This window comes from Ovis aries, chromosome 22 (assembly GCF_016772045.2).
Source record: "Ovis aries strain OAR_USU_Benz2616 breed Rambouillet chromosome 22, ARS-UI_Ramb_v3.0, whole genome shotgun sequence".
Taxonomy (NCBI): Eukaryota; Metazoa; Chordata; class Mammalia; order Artiodactyla; family Bovidae; genus Ovis; species Ovis aries.
In genome coordinates, this window is record NC_056075.1 from 42,273,224 (window position 1) to 42,289,136 (window position 15,913).

The 15,913-nt window shown below is 42.4% G+C and overlaps 1 protein-coding gene across 2 annotated transcripts; it reads left to right on the forward strand.

The window, feature by feature from the left end:
* Positions 1–2,157: 2,157 nt before the first annotated feature.
* PSTK (phosphoseryl-tRNA kinase) lies at positions 2,158–15,495 on the forward strand. Of its 2 annotated transcripts, none has more exons than XM_012103096.4 (6): positions 2,158–2,423; positions 4,768–5,059; positions 5,451–5,649; positions 8,872–8,947; positions 11,451–11,544; positions 15,274–15,495. In XM_012103096.4, exons 1-6 carry the CDS (start codon positions 2,208–2,210, stop codon positions 15,471–15,473), a joined length of 1,077 nt encoding a protein of 358 aa, XP_011958486.2. In that variant the 5' UTR covers positions 2,158–2,207; the 3' UTR covers positions 15,474–15,495. The 2 variants fall into 2 exon arrangements, with proteins under 2 accessions (XP_011958486.2, XP_011958488.2); XM_012103098.4 differs by having other exon boundaries at positions 2,158–2,405.
* The last annotated feature ends 418 nt before the right edge of the window (positions 15,496–15,913 follow it).

Sequence of the window (15,913 nt, forward strand, 5' to 3'; positions counted from 1 at the left end):
TTTTGTTTTTTTCTTGGGGATGGTCCTGATCACTGCTTTCTGTACATTGTCACAAACCTATGTCCAGAATTCTTCAGGCACTCTATCAGATCTATTCCCTTGAATCTATGTCACTTCCACTGTATAATCATAAGGGATTTGATTTAGGTCATACCTGAATGGTGTAGTGGTTTTCCCTACTTTCTTCAATTTAAGTTTGAATTTGGCAATAAGGAGTTCATGATCTGAGCCACAGTCAGCTCTACTAGAGAATAGAATAAACGTCTTAGTTAATCTCAGCAATTACAGGTGAGATTTTGGAGAGTTATGAACAATGCCATGCTGTCCAGGTCATGTTTGAGTTAAGGTAAAGTAGTTCAAGGTCTTTTTAAGTGAAAATCTGTTTGTGAATAGAAAGGGGTTCCAGAAGGCTTAGCTCTAGGAATTAGAAAGAAATTAAAGAAATTTACTCTTTGGCTAAAGTTTTTCCACAGACAAAAAGCTGGCTGAGGATATGGTGGGCAAAGACCGTGGGGTTCTGCTTCATTTCAGGGAGAGGTGAATAGGTAGAGTACAGAGGATTTTTAGGGCAGTAAAACTATTCTGTATAACACTATAATGGTGGGTACCTGTCATTATACATTTGCCAGAACTCATGGAATGTATAACATCAAGAATAAACCCAATGTAAACTATGGGTGATAATGTGTGCTGTGCTGAGTTGCTCAGTCATGTCCAACTCTTTGCAACTCCATGGACTGCAGCCAGTCCAGCTCTGCTGTCCATGGCGATTCTCCAGGCAAGAATACTCAAGTGGGTTGCCATGCCCTCCTTCAGGGGGATCTTCCCAACCCAGGGATAAAACCTAGGCCTTCTGCACTGCAGGTGGATTCTTTACTGTCTGAGCCACCAGGGAAGCCCAAGATTACTGGAGTGGGTAGCCTATCCCTTCCCCAGGGGATCTTCTCGACCCAGGAATCCAACCGGAGCCTCCTGCATTGCAGGCTGATTCTTTACCAGCTGAGCTACCAGGGAAGCCTGATAATGATGTGTAGGTTCAACAATTCATAACAAATGTACCATCCTGGATGTTGATAGTCGAAGAGACTTGGGTAGGGATGGGCAGAGGTGTATGTAAGCTCTCCACTTTCTTTTCAATTTTGTTGTGAACCTAAAACTGCTCTTAAAAAAGTAAGCAAGCAAAACTAACCGTGTTTAAACAAGAAAAAAAAAAAAAAGGTTGCCTAGGAACGGGAGAGGAAATGAGTGTGAGCGTGGATGGGGAATAAAAAACAATAATAAAGGAGAGGGATCTTGCATTGGGTCTATGACAATGAACTGTCATGAAATGAATGTTTAACTCAATGGTCACCTTCAACCCGAGAGAAAGAAAATGAGGTTGATGTATGTGCACCTGCTCTGTAATCACAGCTATATCAGATACAACATCAGGTTATTAATTATATTTTGCCCCAGTATATACTCATTCTCATTCACTTCTTCATCACATTTTGAACATATCTCCTTACGACGAAGAAGTAACCTCATAAGATAAGCTGAAAGCTAGACTGTGAATGCAGTTTTTCTACATCACATTCCCCATAGAGGGAATCTGTTTTATACTTCCCCACATCTTAGCATTTCTTTGAAAGAAAGTTTTCTCTGCGTGAATGCACTAGACTTGGACGTGTAAGGAGGAATGTGCCTTTCCTGCCTTCATTTCCTGATACTTGCTGCCGGCTGGTGGCGTTACCGCGCAATAACTAATATTTTTTGCCTTTCAGGAACAGCGGAGTACAGTTGTCGAACTCAGCTGCAGCTGGATGGTTCTTTTTCTTTTTTTTTTTAACTGCCTCGCCGCGCAGCTTATGGGATTTCATCAATAGTTCCCCGACCAGGGATTTAATCTTGCCCTCTTCAGTGACAGCGTTGACTGGATCCCAGGGAATTCCTAAGTCCAACTTTTCTGATCTTAGGAAACGCATCCCCGTGAATTTGCCAACCTAGGGGACTCGACTCACAGTAAGTTCAACACCACCGCTTCAAGGGTCCAAGGGGACGATCTCGGAGACGACAGAGATCACGCATACCTTTTTGATCCGAAGACTCGCCCAGTTCTCCCTTGCGCCCCCAGGAGGTGCAAACTGGTGGTGGGGGACTGCGCATGCGCGGTTTGACGGACATTGCGCCGTCAACGCTTCCGGTGGCCTCGGGTCTCCCGCTACAGCATGAAGATGGGGGAGGACGTCAGAGGAGCGCACAGCGAAGGGCCACAAAAGCTAGTCCTCTGTGTTCTCTGCGGCCTGCCCGCGGCAGGAAAGTCAACTTTCGCGCGCGCCCTCAGACACCAGCTACAGCAGGAACTGGGCTGGGCGGTGGGCGTCGTCGCCTATGATGACGTCATACCGGAAGCGGTCCTTGAGAAGGCAAGCGCACGCCCATTGGTCAGTACGGAGGGGGCGGGGCCTAGGCCGGAGTTCCGTTCAGCTCATTTGCTCAGTCGTGTCCGACTCTTTGTGACCCCTTGGACTACAGCACGCCAGGCCTCCCTGTCCATCACCAACTCCCGGAGTTTACTCAGGCTCACGTCCATTGAGTCGGTGATGCCATCCAACCATCTCATCCTCTGTCGTCCCCTTCTCCCGCCTTCAACAGCCAAGGGAAATGTATTATTGGAGGAGACCTTGATGCTGGGAAATGGGAAAGATTGAGGGCTGGAGAAGAAGGGGACGACAGAGGATGAGATGGTTGGATGGCACCATAGGTGGGTGTACTGGATAATGCGTGGTGTGGGAGAAGGATCCCTGATGGAGGAGAGACGGGAGTTCGACGAAAGTGAGCTGGTTTGCACAGAATAAGTTGACTATGAATATGACAGGTACAAACAGCCACAGGTATAGGGTTAGATTCTGAAGTTAGCGTGCAAGGTGGAAATCTCCCATTGTCAGATACCCTCCTGAAAATCCTTTGGGAAGGTTGTTCTGTAAAGAGGGACAGACGCTTTCAAAAATTCCAACAGCCAATTTAACAATCAGCCAGGAAAATCCAGGTTTTATGGGGCTTTAAGTTATGCAGTTTGAGGGAAACTTTTAAAGAAGAATACAGAATTACAAGTAACAAGGTACTTACTAGGGTGCCTCCTGTGAAAGTCTAGTCTGTACAAATGAAGAATTCGGCCTCTGAAGCTTGATCTTCATTTGTAATCGGTGTAAACCTGCCACTGCCAGAATAGAAAAAGATGTTGGTTTCTTAGTTGACCACCAGATGAAGTAAGAGGCTTGTGTTTGGGTACCAAGTACATACTCAGCTTTTAGCCCTCAGATAACCCTCAGCGAGATGAGATGCATCCCTTTGAGAAACATGAAAACAAAGACTTTTGTGGTAACAGTAGATTGACGGCATTCATCTCATGCTAACTCTAGAGAAAACACTCAGTGACATATTCTGAAATTTTTAAGTAGTTTTGTTGTTTAGTGCTGAATGTAGATGTTTGCATAAATAAAATGCAAATATGGTGTGATTTCAGTCTGTGAGTATATTTGCAAAAATACAGTACATTTGGCATGTGAAAAATTTTGGACTTCACCAGCAAAGTTATATATTTCCCCATTCTTGGTTAATTGTGAGGTAAATGTGGTATCAGTCCCATAGCAGCAGTGGATTTACTTAGGTAATAGTATTTCACCACTCTGGAGGAAGCTGGAACTTGTCAATAGAGATTGTATTTGCTGTGGTTTTCCCTCCGTTTTCTTACTGTATTTTTTCCACTCTCCCCCTACAAAGGCCCTGGGGCTCATCTTGTTACCATGATTAGGATATCTCACATTTTAGGAAGTGATCTATGTTGCTGTTTTCTTTTCAGTGGATTTCACTGATATATTGGGTTGGCCAAAAAATTCATTTGGGTTTTTCTGTAAGAGGGCATGGAAAAATCCGAATGAACTTTTTAGCCAAACCAATATTAGTTTTGTGTGCTGTAATCTCAGCGATGTGATGGGGCGTGGACAGACAGGAGAGGGATCCTCATCTCCCGTCCTTGTGTTTGCCCTCCAGCCTTGACCTCATAACTGAGTTAGTGCTCTCCAGAGCCCTTGAACAGCAGCAAAGTTACTTGTGTTTCCAAGCTCTTTGTTCTCTTCCCCTCAATCTGCTTACTCTTATCTTTCCCTATCCCATTCCATTTCTATTGTTAGCCTGAGGTCCTTTCTGGACCCAGAGACTGTTCAGCTGATCCTCTTTCTGTCTGAAACTTTTCTTATTTCAAGGGCACATGGGCATTGCTATATCTTAGCCAGACTTTTTAATTTGGCAGGATATTTATTTTGGTTCCTTCTTTCTCCTGGATGGTAACAGCTTTTCATTCTTTCATTTACTCACTTATTCAGTCATTTCATAAACATTTCTGGAGCATCTATTAGGTGTCAAACCCTCTGCTGAAGGCTGGGTATACAGCAGACTGTTGATCTAGCAGGGACATGGAGTTGCTTAAACAGTGTAAACCCTCTTAGAGTGGAGACTCAGTGTATACAGGTGTCATGGTAGGCGAGGGAGGGTCTGCATGCCTTCTGCATGGTTGAGTCTGAAAGGAATTCACAGAGAGCTAATATCACTGACTAGTTTTTCAGTAGAGGGAATAGCATATATGAAGACATGAGAATAAGAAAGCAAGCTGGGACTAGAGACCTCCAAATGGTTCAGAAATTATCATATGGACCAGGGGGGTGTTGAGGCGTGACCACACTACTTGCCAAAGCCTAATATAACTTTCAGTTCTCTGGTATTTTGCAGCCATCCCAATGGAAATTGCTTCGCCAGGAACTGTTGAAGTACCTTGAACACTTCTTGCTGGCTGTCATTAACGGGTGTCAGATGTCTGCCCCAGCCAGCAGGACTGAAGCCATGTGGAAGGATTTTATAACCTGCTTGAAGGATCAAGATCTGATATCCTCTGCACCTGTTGAGGCCCAGTCTCTCTGCCCCTTAACGAAGACTGCTGTGTCTAGACCTCTGCTTTTGATTTTAGATGACAACTTTTACTATCAAAGTATGAGATATGAAGTCTATCAGCTGGCTCGGAAATGTAATTAACACAATTTTTTTTTCTCACACACAAGGATATTTATTCACATATCAAATTTATTAGTGCTGGGACTTCCCTAGTGATCCAGTGATTAAGACTTCACCTTCCAATGCAAAGGGTGAGGGTTTGATCCCTGGTCAGGGAGCTGATATCCCACTTGCCTTGTGGCCAATAAACCAAAACATAAAACAGAAGCAACACTGTCACAAATTCAGTAAAGACTTTAAAAATGGTTTTTAGTGAGAACTTAAGTGGATTAGGAGGTTTATATGGATTCAGTACTGTGAATGGTCTTTCCTTCTGCAGATGGGATAACTTATATAAATACATTTAGTTCACATTTTGGAAAAATACTGCCTGAGTAATTTTGTGGTTTTTGAATTGTTTTCAGATTCATTAGGCTTTTGCCAGCTCTTTTTAGATTGTGCTCTCGAGACCTGTCTACAGAGGAATGCCCAGAGACCACGACCACTGCCTGCCGAGACCATCCACCAGATGGGAAACAAAATAGAAAAGCCCAACCCCGAGAAAAATGCTTGGGAACACCACAGCCTCGCAATTCAGAGTCCAGCATGTGCTTCAGAGGCCAGGTAGCCCACTCAAAGGTGTCTTTTCACCAGGTGCCTCGCTGAGCCAGGCCCTGGGCTGCATACTTCTATATCCATTTGATTGCTCTTCACACAAGCCTTGGAAAGAGATTATTTCTTCCCATTTGTGTAGAAGAGAAAACCCAGTGAGGAAGTTTAGCTTGCCCAGAGTCACTGAGGTTGTCAGTTACACCTGAGAGGTGAATCCAGGTTTGTTTGCAAATATGTCCTCTTGTTAAAGTTATACAGTTTCCCAGGGATCCGGGCAGGGAGTTCAGAGTAGGGTACCTCTCTGACACTCTTGCTGAAGTAGTGTAGTCTAGATTGCCCAGCAGTTTTCTTTCCTTTGTCAGTTTTTTTAAAAACTTTTTATTTATTTTTTTGGCTGCACCACGAGGCTTGTGGGATCTTAGTTCCATGAGCAGGGATCGAACCCACATCCTCTTCACTGGGAGCACAAAGTCTTAACCACTGGACCACCAGGGAAGTCCCCCCTGTAGTTTTCTTATACAGAGAAAAGGAATGGAACTGAATCCTGGTTGCGCCTTAAATCTCACTCCGTTACACTGCTTGTGTAGGTGTGAGGCTTGTGGCTATGCTCTCTAATGCATTTGATTACTAAAATAGGTCTCAAGAGTTCTAGAGTTCTGGTTTACAACATTTCTGATAGAAATTTCACCGATGATGGGACCGTTCTGTGTTTGTTTTGCCTGGTATGGTAGCTGCTGCTGCTGCTGCTGCTAAGTCACTTCAGTAGCTGCTAGCCACGTGCAACTGACCATCAAGCACTGGACGTAAAAACCAGTGCAAGTTATGACCTGAATTTTGTTTATTTATTGGGCTGCTCTGGGTCGTCTTTGTTGCATGTGAGCTCTCTCTCTAGTTGCAGAGAGTAGGGCTGCTCTCTAGTCACTGCGCATGGGATTCTCCTTTCGGTAGGTTCTCTTGTTGTGGACCACAGTCTCTAGAGCACAGCCTAAGTAGCTGTGGCCTGCGGGCTTAGTTGCTCTGAGGCATGTGGGATCTTCCCAGACCACGGATCCAACCCATGTGTCCTGTATTGGCAGGTAGATTCTTAAACACTGGACCACCAGGGAAATCCCATGACTTGAATTTTAAATGTCATTTTGATCACTTTAAACTTGACTGGCTGCATGTGGCCTGTGGGTGCTGCAGGAACAACACAACCCTAGAGGTATGTCCCCCACGGTCCCTTAGTTCCCGCCTCACTGTTGTCCATATGTGATCAACAATTTTTAAAACGCTAATGTTTTATACTCTGTACTCTGTATTCTCTTCCAATCATATAAATCTTTTTCTTAAACTCAGTCTTCAAAATGTTTAGTTCCCAAGATACAGTTTCCATGCATTTTGTAATACTCCTTGGAAGAAAAGTTATGAGCAACCTAGATAGTATATTCAAAAGCAGAGACATTACTTTGCCCACTAAGGTCCGTCTAGTCAAGGCTATGGTTTTTCCAGTAGTCATGTATGGATGTGAGAGTTGGACTGTGAAGAAGGCTGAGCGCTGAAGAATTGATGCTTTTGAACTGTGGTGTTGGAAAAGACTCTTGAGAGTCCCTTGGACTGCAAGGAGATCCAACCAGTCCATTCTGAAGGAGATCAACCCTGGGATTTCGTTGGAAGGAATGATGCTAAAGCTGAAGCTCCAGTACTTTGGCCACCTCATGCGAAGAGTTGACTCATTGGAAAAGACTCTGATGCTGGGAGGGATTGGGGGCAGGAAGAGAAGGGGACGACTGAGGATGAGATGGCTGGATGGCATCACTGACTCGATGGACATGAGTCTAAGTGAACTCCGGGAGTTGGTGATGGACAGGGAGGCCTGGTGTGCTGCAGTTCATGGGGTCACAAAGAGTCGGACATGACTGAGTGACTGAACTGAACTGAACATTCTAAAAACATTCAAAATTGGATTTAAGTTAAGTATTGTTCATAGGGTTGATGAAATAAGCTACGGCTGAGATTTCTAATTTTAACTTCCCATAATATCTTGAAACTTTGAGCAGGCAAACACATAGCTGATTGATGGCTTGTGTTTCTGGAATACTGAAAATGTTTTCCTTCAGAAATGAATGGTTGGTTGAGATATTTAGATATCCCATGAGAGCAACCCAAGGTTATCATCACTGCTTTGGGGGCTAGTTCTTACTAGAAGTAGGAACGAGTGTGAGCTGTGCCAGGGCCAGGGCCAACCCTGAGCAGAATCTGCAGGTTTGTCTTGAGTCTTAAGAACGTGGTCCAGGGACTTCCCTGATGGTCCAGTGCCTAAGCTTCTGTACTCCCAAAGCAGGGGACCCAGATTCAACTCCTAGTCCGGGAACTAGATCCTACGTGCTACAGCTAAAGAGATTCCACATTCCACAGCTAAGACCCTGTGCATCCAAATAAATAAATATATAATTTAAAAAAGAAAAACACCTAAACCAGGGAGAAAACAACAACAAAAACAACCCCTGGTCTAAAATAGTCCCAGCATAGCTGTGAAGGGGTTGTCTAAAATCTGGTGGCCTTCTATTGGAAGTTGAAAGATGATATGACAGATATGCCTTTCCCAGGCTTCTGTGAAATACTACAGCTACTAACTGGCGGTTCAGCACTAAAGAATCCGCCTGCAGTGCAGGGACTGCAGGTTTCATCCCTGGGTCGGGAATATCCCCTGGAGGAGGAATTGGTAGCCGACTCCAGGATTCTTGCCTGGAGAATCCCATGGACAGAGGACCCTGGTGGGTTAGAGTCCATAGAGTCACAAAGAGTTGGGCATGACAACTGAGCTCACATACATAGACACACACACACACACACACACACACACACACACACACACACACACACACACACAAATGAGTAGAAGCCAGGAAATAAAGACTAAGCATGCTTCTCTGGGGAATATAAAGTTGTAGGTGCCTAAAGTTCAGCACTTAATGAGAGAAAAGAGAGTACCTTTTCAAAGCTTATTAATAGGGATCTTGGGAAATTAATATTTTTTACAGGAGGGATTTTGGGGGGGCTTCTTGAAGTTCTACATTTGAATTTTGCAAGTAGAAAGTAGCTTCCAAATCACTTTGCTTTTCCCCTTCTGTTTAGAATTTTAGATATACCACTTTTATTCCTCTAGAATTCTGCTTAATGCTCAAAACCACAAGTTCTTTTAAAAACAGATGTTTGATATAAGAATTTATTTAATCCTACCTCCTCTTACAGGCTGAAGCTGACTGATTTATTGATTACTGCTTTGGAAAATCCAATAAAATACGTGGAGGAGAATTTGGAACAAAAAGTAAGTCTTCCAGTTGAGATTTAGCATAAATGAAAAGGAACTTTCTCTCAGAAGAAGGATCTTCTGTAGGAAGAGCCTTTGGAGCTGAGCATGAAGTATAAGTAACGTGTGGAAGATGATCTCTGTCCCTGCCCCAGCATCTCAGCAGCATCCAGCCCCTGACACTTGGGTGCAGCGGTGCTCTGGAGGCGGCCTGCGCTGCTTGCTCAAAAGCAGCTGTTAAATTTTCAGAAACGTTGGAGCCTGCTGATGTTACACTGGTAGTTTGAAGTGGGCATGGATGGGAATATTTACACCATTGTTGTTGTCGTTCAATCTCTCAGTCGTGTCTGACTCTTTGCAACCTCAGGGACTGCAGCACACCAGGCTGCCCTGTCCTTCACCATCTCCCAGAGCTTGCTCAAACTCACGTCCTTTGAGTCAGTGATGCCATCCAGCCATCTCATCCTCTGTCATCCCCTTCTCCTCCCGCCTTCAGTCTTTCCCAGCATCAGGGTCTTTTCCAGTGAGTCACCTCCTTGCATCAGGTGATCAAAGTATTGGAGCTCCAGCTTCAGCATCAGTCCTTCCAATGAATATTCAGGACTGATTTCCTTTAGGATTTACTAGTTTGATCTCCTTGCAGTCCAAAGGACTGTGAAGAGTCTTATCCAGCACCATAATTCAAAACCATCAATCCTTCAGTGCTTAGCCTTTTTTATGGTCCAACTCTCATATCTATACATGACTACTGGAAAAACCATAGCTTTGACTAAACGAACCTTTGTTGGAAAAGTAATGTCTATGTTTTTTAATATACTGTTTAGGTTTGTCATAGCTTTTCTTCCAAGGAGCAAATGTCTTTTAATTTCATGGCTGCAGTTACCATCTGCAGTCATTTTGGAGCCCAAGAAAATAAAGTCTGTCACTGTTTCCATTGTTTCCCCCATCTGTTTGCCATGAAGTAATTGGGACCAGATGGCATGATCTTAATGTTTTGAATTGAGTTCTAAGCCAGCTTTTTCACTCTCCTCTCTCACCTTCATCAAGAGGCTTTTAGTTCCTCTTCACTTTTTGCCATAAGGGTGGTATCATCTGCATATGAGGTTATTGATATTTCTCCCTGCAATCTTGATTCCAGCTAGTATTTCATCTAGCCCAACATTTCACTAGATGTACTCTGCATATAAGTTAAATAAGCAAGGTGACAATATAGAGCCTTGATGTACTCCTTTCCCAATTTGGAACCAGTCTGTTGTTCCATGTCCAGTTCTAACTGTTGCTTCTTGACCTGCATACAGATTTATCAGGAGGCAGGTCAGGTGGTCTGGTATTCCCACCTCTTGAAGAATTTTCCACAGTTTGTTGTGATCGACACAGTCAAAGGCTTTATCATAGTCAATAAAGCAGGAGTAGATGTTTTTCTGGAATTCTCTTGCTTTTTCTATGATCCAGTGGATGTTGGCAATTTGATCCCTGGTTCCTCTGCCTTTTCTAAATCCATCTTGAACATCTGGGAGTTCTTAGTTTACATGCTGTTGAAGCCTAGCTTGGAGAATTTTTAGCTTTACTTTGCCAGCATGTGAAATGAGTGCAACTGTGTGGTAGTTTGACCATTCTTTGGCACTGCCTGTTTTGGGGATTCGAATGAAAACTGACATTTTCCAGTCCTGTGACCACTGCTGAGTTTTCCAAATTTGCTGGCATATTGAGTGTAGCACTTTCACAGCATCATCTTTTAGGATTTGAAATATGTCATCTGGAATTCCATCACCTCCACTAGCTTTGCTTGTTGATGCTTCCTAAGGCCCACTTGACTCCTCACTCCAAGATGTCTGGCTTTAGGTGAGTGATCACACCACCGTGGTTATCAGAGTCATTAAGATCTTTTTTGTATAGTTTTTCTGTCTATTCTTGCCACCTCTTCTTAATATCTTCTGCTTTTGTTAGGGCCATACCTTTCCTGTCCTTTATTATTCCCATCTTTGCATGGTATGTTCCCTTGGTTCTCAAATTTTCTTGAATAGAGAATCTTTCCCATTCTAAATAGACAACCACTATAGATGGGTTTGTTTCTGTCTTCGAAAGCCTATTCTTAGACATTAACCAGCATACTGCCTACACGGAATCCAGCTTACAACTTGATGTATTTCATTTTTACCCTCTCCGGAGAAGAAGGGGGCTTCCCTGGCAGCTCAAATGGCAAAGAATCTGCCTGCAATGCAGGAGACCTGGATTCGATCCCTAGGTTGGAAGATCCCCTGGAGACGGGAATGGCCACCCACTCCAGTATTCTTGGCTGGGAAATACCATGGACAGAGGAGCCAGGCGGGCTACAGTCCATGGGGGTCACAAAGAGTCGAACACGACTGAGCGAATAACACTTTCACTAAAGGAGAATGCCTGGAAGAGAAAAGCTACTTTTTCTTTTCTTTCAGTCTCTTCACCTGTGTATCACCTACACTTTAGTCATTTCTTTTATACAACTAGGTAACTGTCCCAATAACAATGTCTTATTACCTAGGAAACAGACAGACTTATCTGTTCAACTAACATTCTTCATCAAGCTGATCAGACCCTCCGAAGAATTGTCTCTCAGACAATGAAGGAAGCCAAAGGTATGCTGAGTAGTTAAGATTCTATTCAATTGAGACTATTCTCTCCTGCTCCTCTTGTTCCCTGGACACGAGTACTTTATGTACTTTCATTTGTGACGTTTACATCATGTTTTCAGTTTAAATGTGCAACTCGGTTGAGTTAAACTTCAACCCCTGGAATCAGGCTTTCATCCATCCAGTAGGTTTTTATCAAGTGGCTACTCTGTACTAGGCTTTATTCTAGATATTGGAACATTTGGAGGGAACAGAATGTCATACTGAGGAGACACACACAAAAAAGAAATATATGAATATATGCCAGCGCTCTGAAGAAAAATAAAGTAGGGCAAGACAGTGTAGTGATGGGAGGATATATTTTTAAAAGAGCAATCATGAAGACTTCTCAGAGGAAGTGACATTTAAGCAAAGATGCGAATGAAAGGAAATAGCAAGCCATACTGATGCCTGGAGTATCATTCCAAGTAGTGCCGAAAGCTGCTTTACCTGTACCAGGTAAAGCTGGTATATTCTAGAATACAAAAGAAGCCATTGAGTCTAGAGTGAAGTAAGGGATGGGGAGAGGTAGTCAGGGCCGGTTGGAAAATCAGCATGGCATCTGAACAAGCTCGGTGCACCGTCTGTCTGAACTTAGATGAAATATGTGGTAATTACAGTTTTGGAAAATTATTCCTTTAGGTTTTAAATATTGAACTCTTTACTATCACCCTTGGTTTAAAAAAAAATAACATCAGCTTAATACTTCTTGAACTCCTTTTATATGCCAAGAGCCTTATATATTATTTCTAGTCTTCAGAATCCTATCAGGGAAGTGTAGTTTTACAAATGGGGAAATGGAGGGTCTGAGAGGATAAGAGTACCTGCTTAAGGCTACACTGAACAGTGGCTATATACTTGGGCAGCTTGGGGCTCAGAGTTAAATCTGATTCTAGTCTATGCTTTCTGTTATGCTCCCGCACATCACCAGCATTTATTATTAATACCTTTAGAAAAACTTAGGACATTGGAAAAAGAAACAGTATACTAACTATATTATGTTTTTCAGACTTCTTTTTTTAACCCTGATCCATAACTCGATTTTAATACTGTAACCTAGTGTGTGTAGCCCCTTAACGTGAACACACTCCTGCATAGAAACAAGTTTCACAAAACGCTGCCATGTTTAATGAACTCTACTGTGGTCTATTTGATTGCATCTTAGAAAAACACTGGTTGCAACATGCAACCCAGGTATGAGTTATAATACAAAGTTTGGAAAAGAGCTGGAACAAAAATGGTCTTATGTCAGAAAGAAAACAAGAATAGTTGTAGTAGAAGTTTTCAGCCATTTGCCTTTGTCTATAAAATGAGTTAGGACTGTGACATCACTTCATGGCAGATAGAAGGGGGGAAAGTGGAAGCAGTGATGGATTTTATTTTCGTGGGTTCCACAATCACTGAAGATGGTGACTGCAGCCATGAAATTAAAAGACACTCCTTCGAAGGAAAGCTATGACAAACTTAGACAATGTATTAAAAAGCAGAGACATCACTTTGCTGACAAAGGTCCATATAGTCAAAACTATAGTTTTTCCAGTAGTCATGTATGGATATGATACTGCTGCTACTGCTAAGTCACTTCAGTTGTGTCCAACTCTGTGTGACCCCATAGACGGCAGCCCACCAGGCTCCCATGTCCCTGGGACTCTCCAGGCAAGAACCCTGGAGTGGGTTGCCATTTCCTTCTCCAATGCATGAAAGTGAAGTTGCTCAGTTGTGTCCGACCCTCAGCAACCCCACAGACTGCAACCTACCAAGCTCCTCCGTCCATGGGATTTTCCAGGATGGATATGATAGTTGGACCATAAAGAAGGCTGAGTGCCAAAGAACTGATGCTTTTGAATTATGGTGCTGGTGAAGACTCTTGAGAGTCCCTTGTACTGCAAGAAGATCCAACCAGTCCATCCTAAAGGAAATCAGTCTTGACTGTTCATTGGAAGGACTGATGCTGAAGCTGAAACTCCAATCCTTTGGCCACCTGATGCGAAGAACTGACTCCTTGGAAAAGACCCTGATGCTGGGAAAGATTGAAGGCAGGAGAAGGGGAAGCAGAAGATGAGATGGTTGGATGGCATCACCGACTCAATGGACATGAGTTTGAGCAAGCTCCAGGAGATAGTGAAGGACAGGGAAGCCCAGCATGCTATGATTCACGGGGTGGCAAAGAATTGGACATGACTTAGCAACTAAACAACAACATAAAGTCAAGGGGGACTAGGGTTATACCCAAATTACTCTCAACTCTCTTCCTATCTATTAAAAAAAATTTTTTTTCCCCTTGGTGAAGGAGATGGCTAGCTTCTGGAACTCTGCTTAAATAAAATTAAATATTTTGGTTCTCTTTCCATCAAGAAGTAAAAGAAAAATCCACAAAATGGGAAAAAATATTTGCAAATCAAATCTCATAAGGGACTTATACCCAAAATATATAAAGGACTCTCACAACTCAATAATAAAGACAAATAACCCTATTTTTTAAATGGGCAAAGAATCTGAGTAGAAATTTCTTTAGGGAAAATATACAAATGGCCAGTAACTGCATGGAGACACACCCGGCATTATTAGTTATCAGGGAAATATAGATCAAAACCACAGTGAGATACCACTGCACACTGACTAGGCCAGCTAAAATCTAAAAGTCCAAGTTTTAGTGAGGATATGGAGAACTCAGAATCCATGGACACCACTGGTGGCAATGTAAAATGGTGCAGCTGCTTTGGAAAACAGCCTAGCAGCTCCTCAGAAGATTAAAGGTAGTTACCATGGGACCTAGAAATGAAAACATATTCATATAAAAATCTGTACACAAGTGCTTATAGCATCATTATTACTGACAGCCAAAAGGTAGAAGTAACCCAAATGTCCATCAGCTGACAAACATATGGATATGTCCATCTACCCATAAAATGGATTATTCAACCATAAAAAGCAAGAAAATATCACAACATGGATGAACCTTGAAAACATTATGTAAAGTGCTAGAAGCCAGTCACAAAAGGTCACATAGTATGAGTCCAGTCATGTGAAATGTCCAGCATGGGGAAATCTGGAAACACGAGGTAGATTACTGGTTGCTTAGGGATTGAGGGCAGAGAGAGGGGGGATGGGGCAGGAGGGTGTATTAGTTATCACAGATGGTAAAAATGTTTTTTAAGATTGACTATGATCATTGCTGCTTATATCTGTGAATATACTAAAACTACTGAATTGTACTTTAAATGGTAAGCTGTAATGTTAATTTTACCTCCATAAAACTGTTCAACAACAAAAAAAATCAGTTCTTAGTTACACCACCCACATGGCTCGTGGCTGCTGGACTGAAGGCCAGACATAGCACATTTCCATCATTGTAGGAAACTCTATTGGACAACTATTCTAGGCATATGAGCTTCAAACCCGTCATTTTCTAGCTCTGCTCTTTGGCCTTCCTACTTGTTAATCCAATAAGATGGTAAGTCAACTTAATTTGGCAACAAAAAGCCTTTTCTGCTCACACATTTCATAGCAAGTTATTTAAATGATTTGCTTGTATTGCATTAAGGTTACCTTTATCTACACGTACGTTATACCAGCTCAGTTATTATTTGTAGAAGGATCTGATTGGTTTGTCTGAAGTAATCAAATTAATTTCCTAGTGTCATCAGTCCAGCTAAATTTAATCTACCCAAATAATTTTGAGTATCTTTATTTTAGATGAACAGATGCTTCCATACAACTTGAAGCTTTTGGCAGAAGAACTTAACAAACTCAAAGCAGAGTTTTTGGAAGACCTAAGACAAGGAAACAAAAAATATCTGTGCTTTCAACAAACCACTGACTTATCAGATGTTATTTCTTTTTTCCATTATGAGAAAGATAACATTGTAAGGAAGTATTTTTCAAAGCAGCATTAAAGCTTCTGAATCTTCAATCAAATATCTAGTTTGGTTATGATTTTGCAAACTAATTAAAACAATTATGTATTACTGGATGTGTTCTAGTCTAATAATGTGAATTGCCTAATGCAGAGTTCCAAAAAATAACAAGGAGAGATTAGAAAGCCTTCCTCAGCAATCAATGCAAAAAAATAGAGGAAAACAACAGAATGGGAAAGACTAGTGATCACTTCAAGAAAATCAGAGATACCAAGGGAACATTTCATGCAAAGATGGGCACATTAAAGGACAGAAATGGTATGGACCCAACAGAAGCAGAAGATATTAAGAAGAGGTGGCAAGAATACACAGAAGAACTGTACAAAATAGATCTTCATGACCCAGATAATCATGAAGGTGTGACCACTCACCTACAGCCAGACATCCTGGCACGTGAAGTCAAGGGGGCCTTAGGAAGC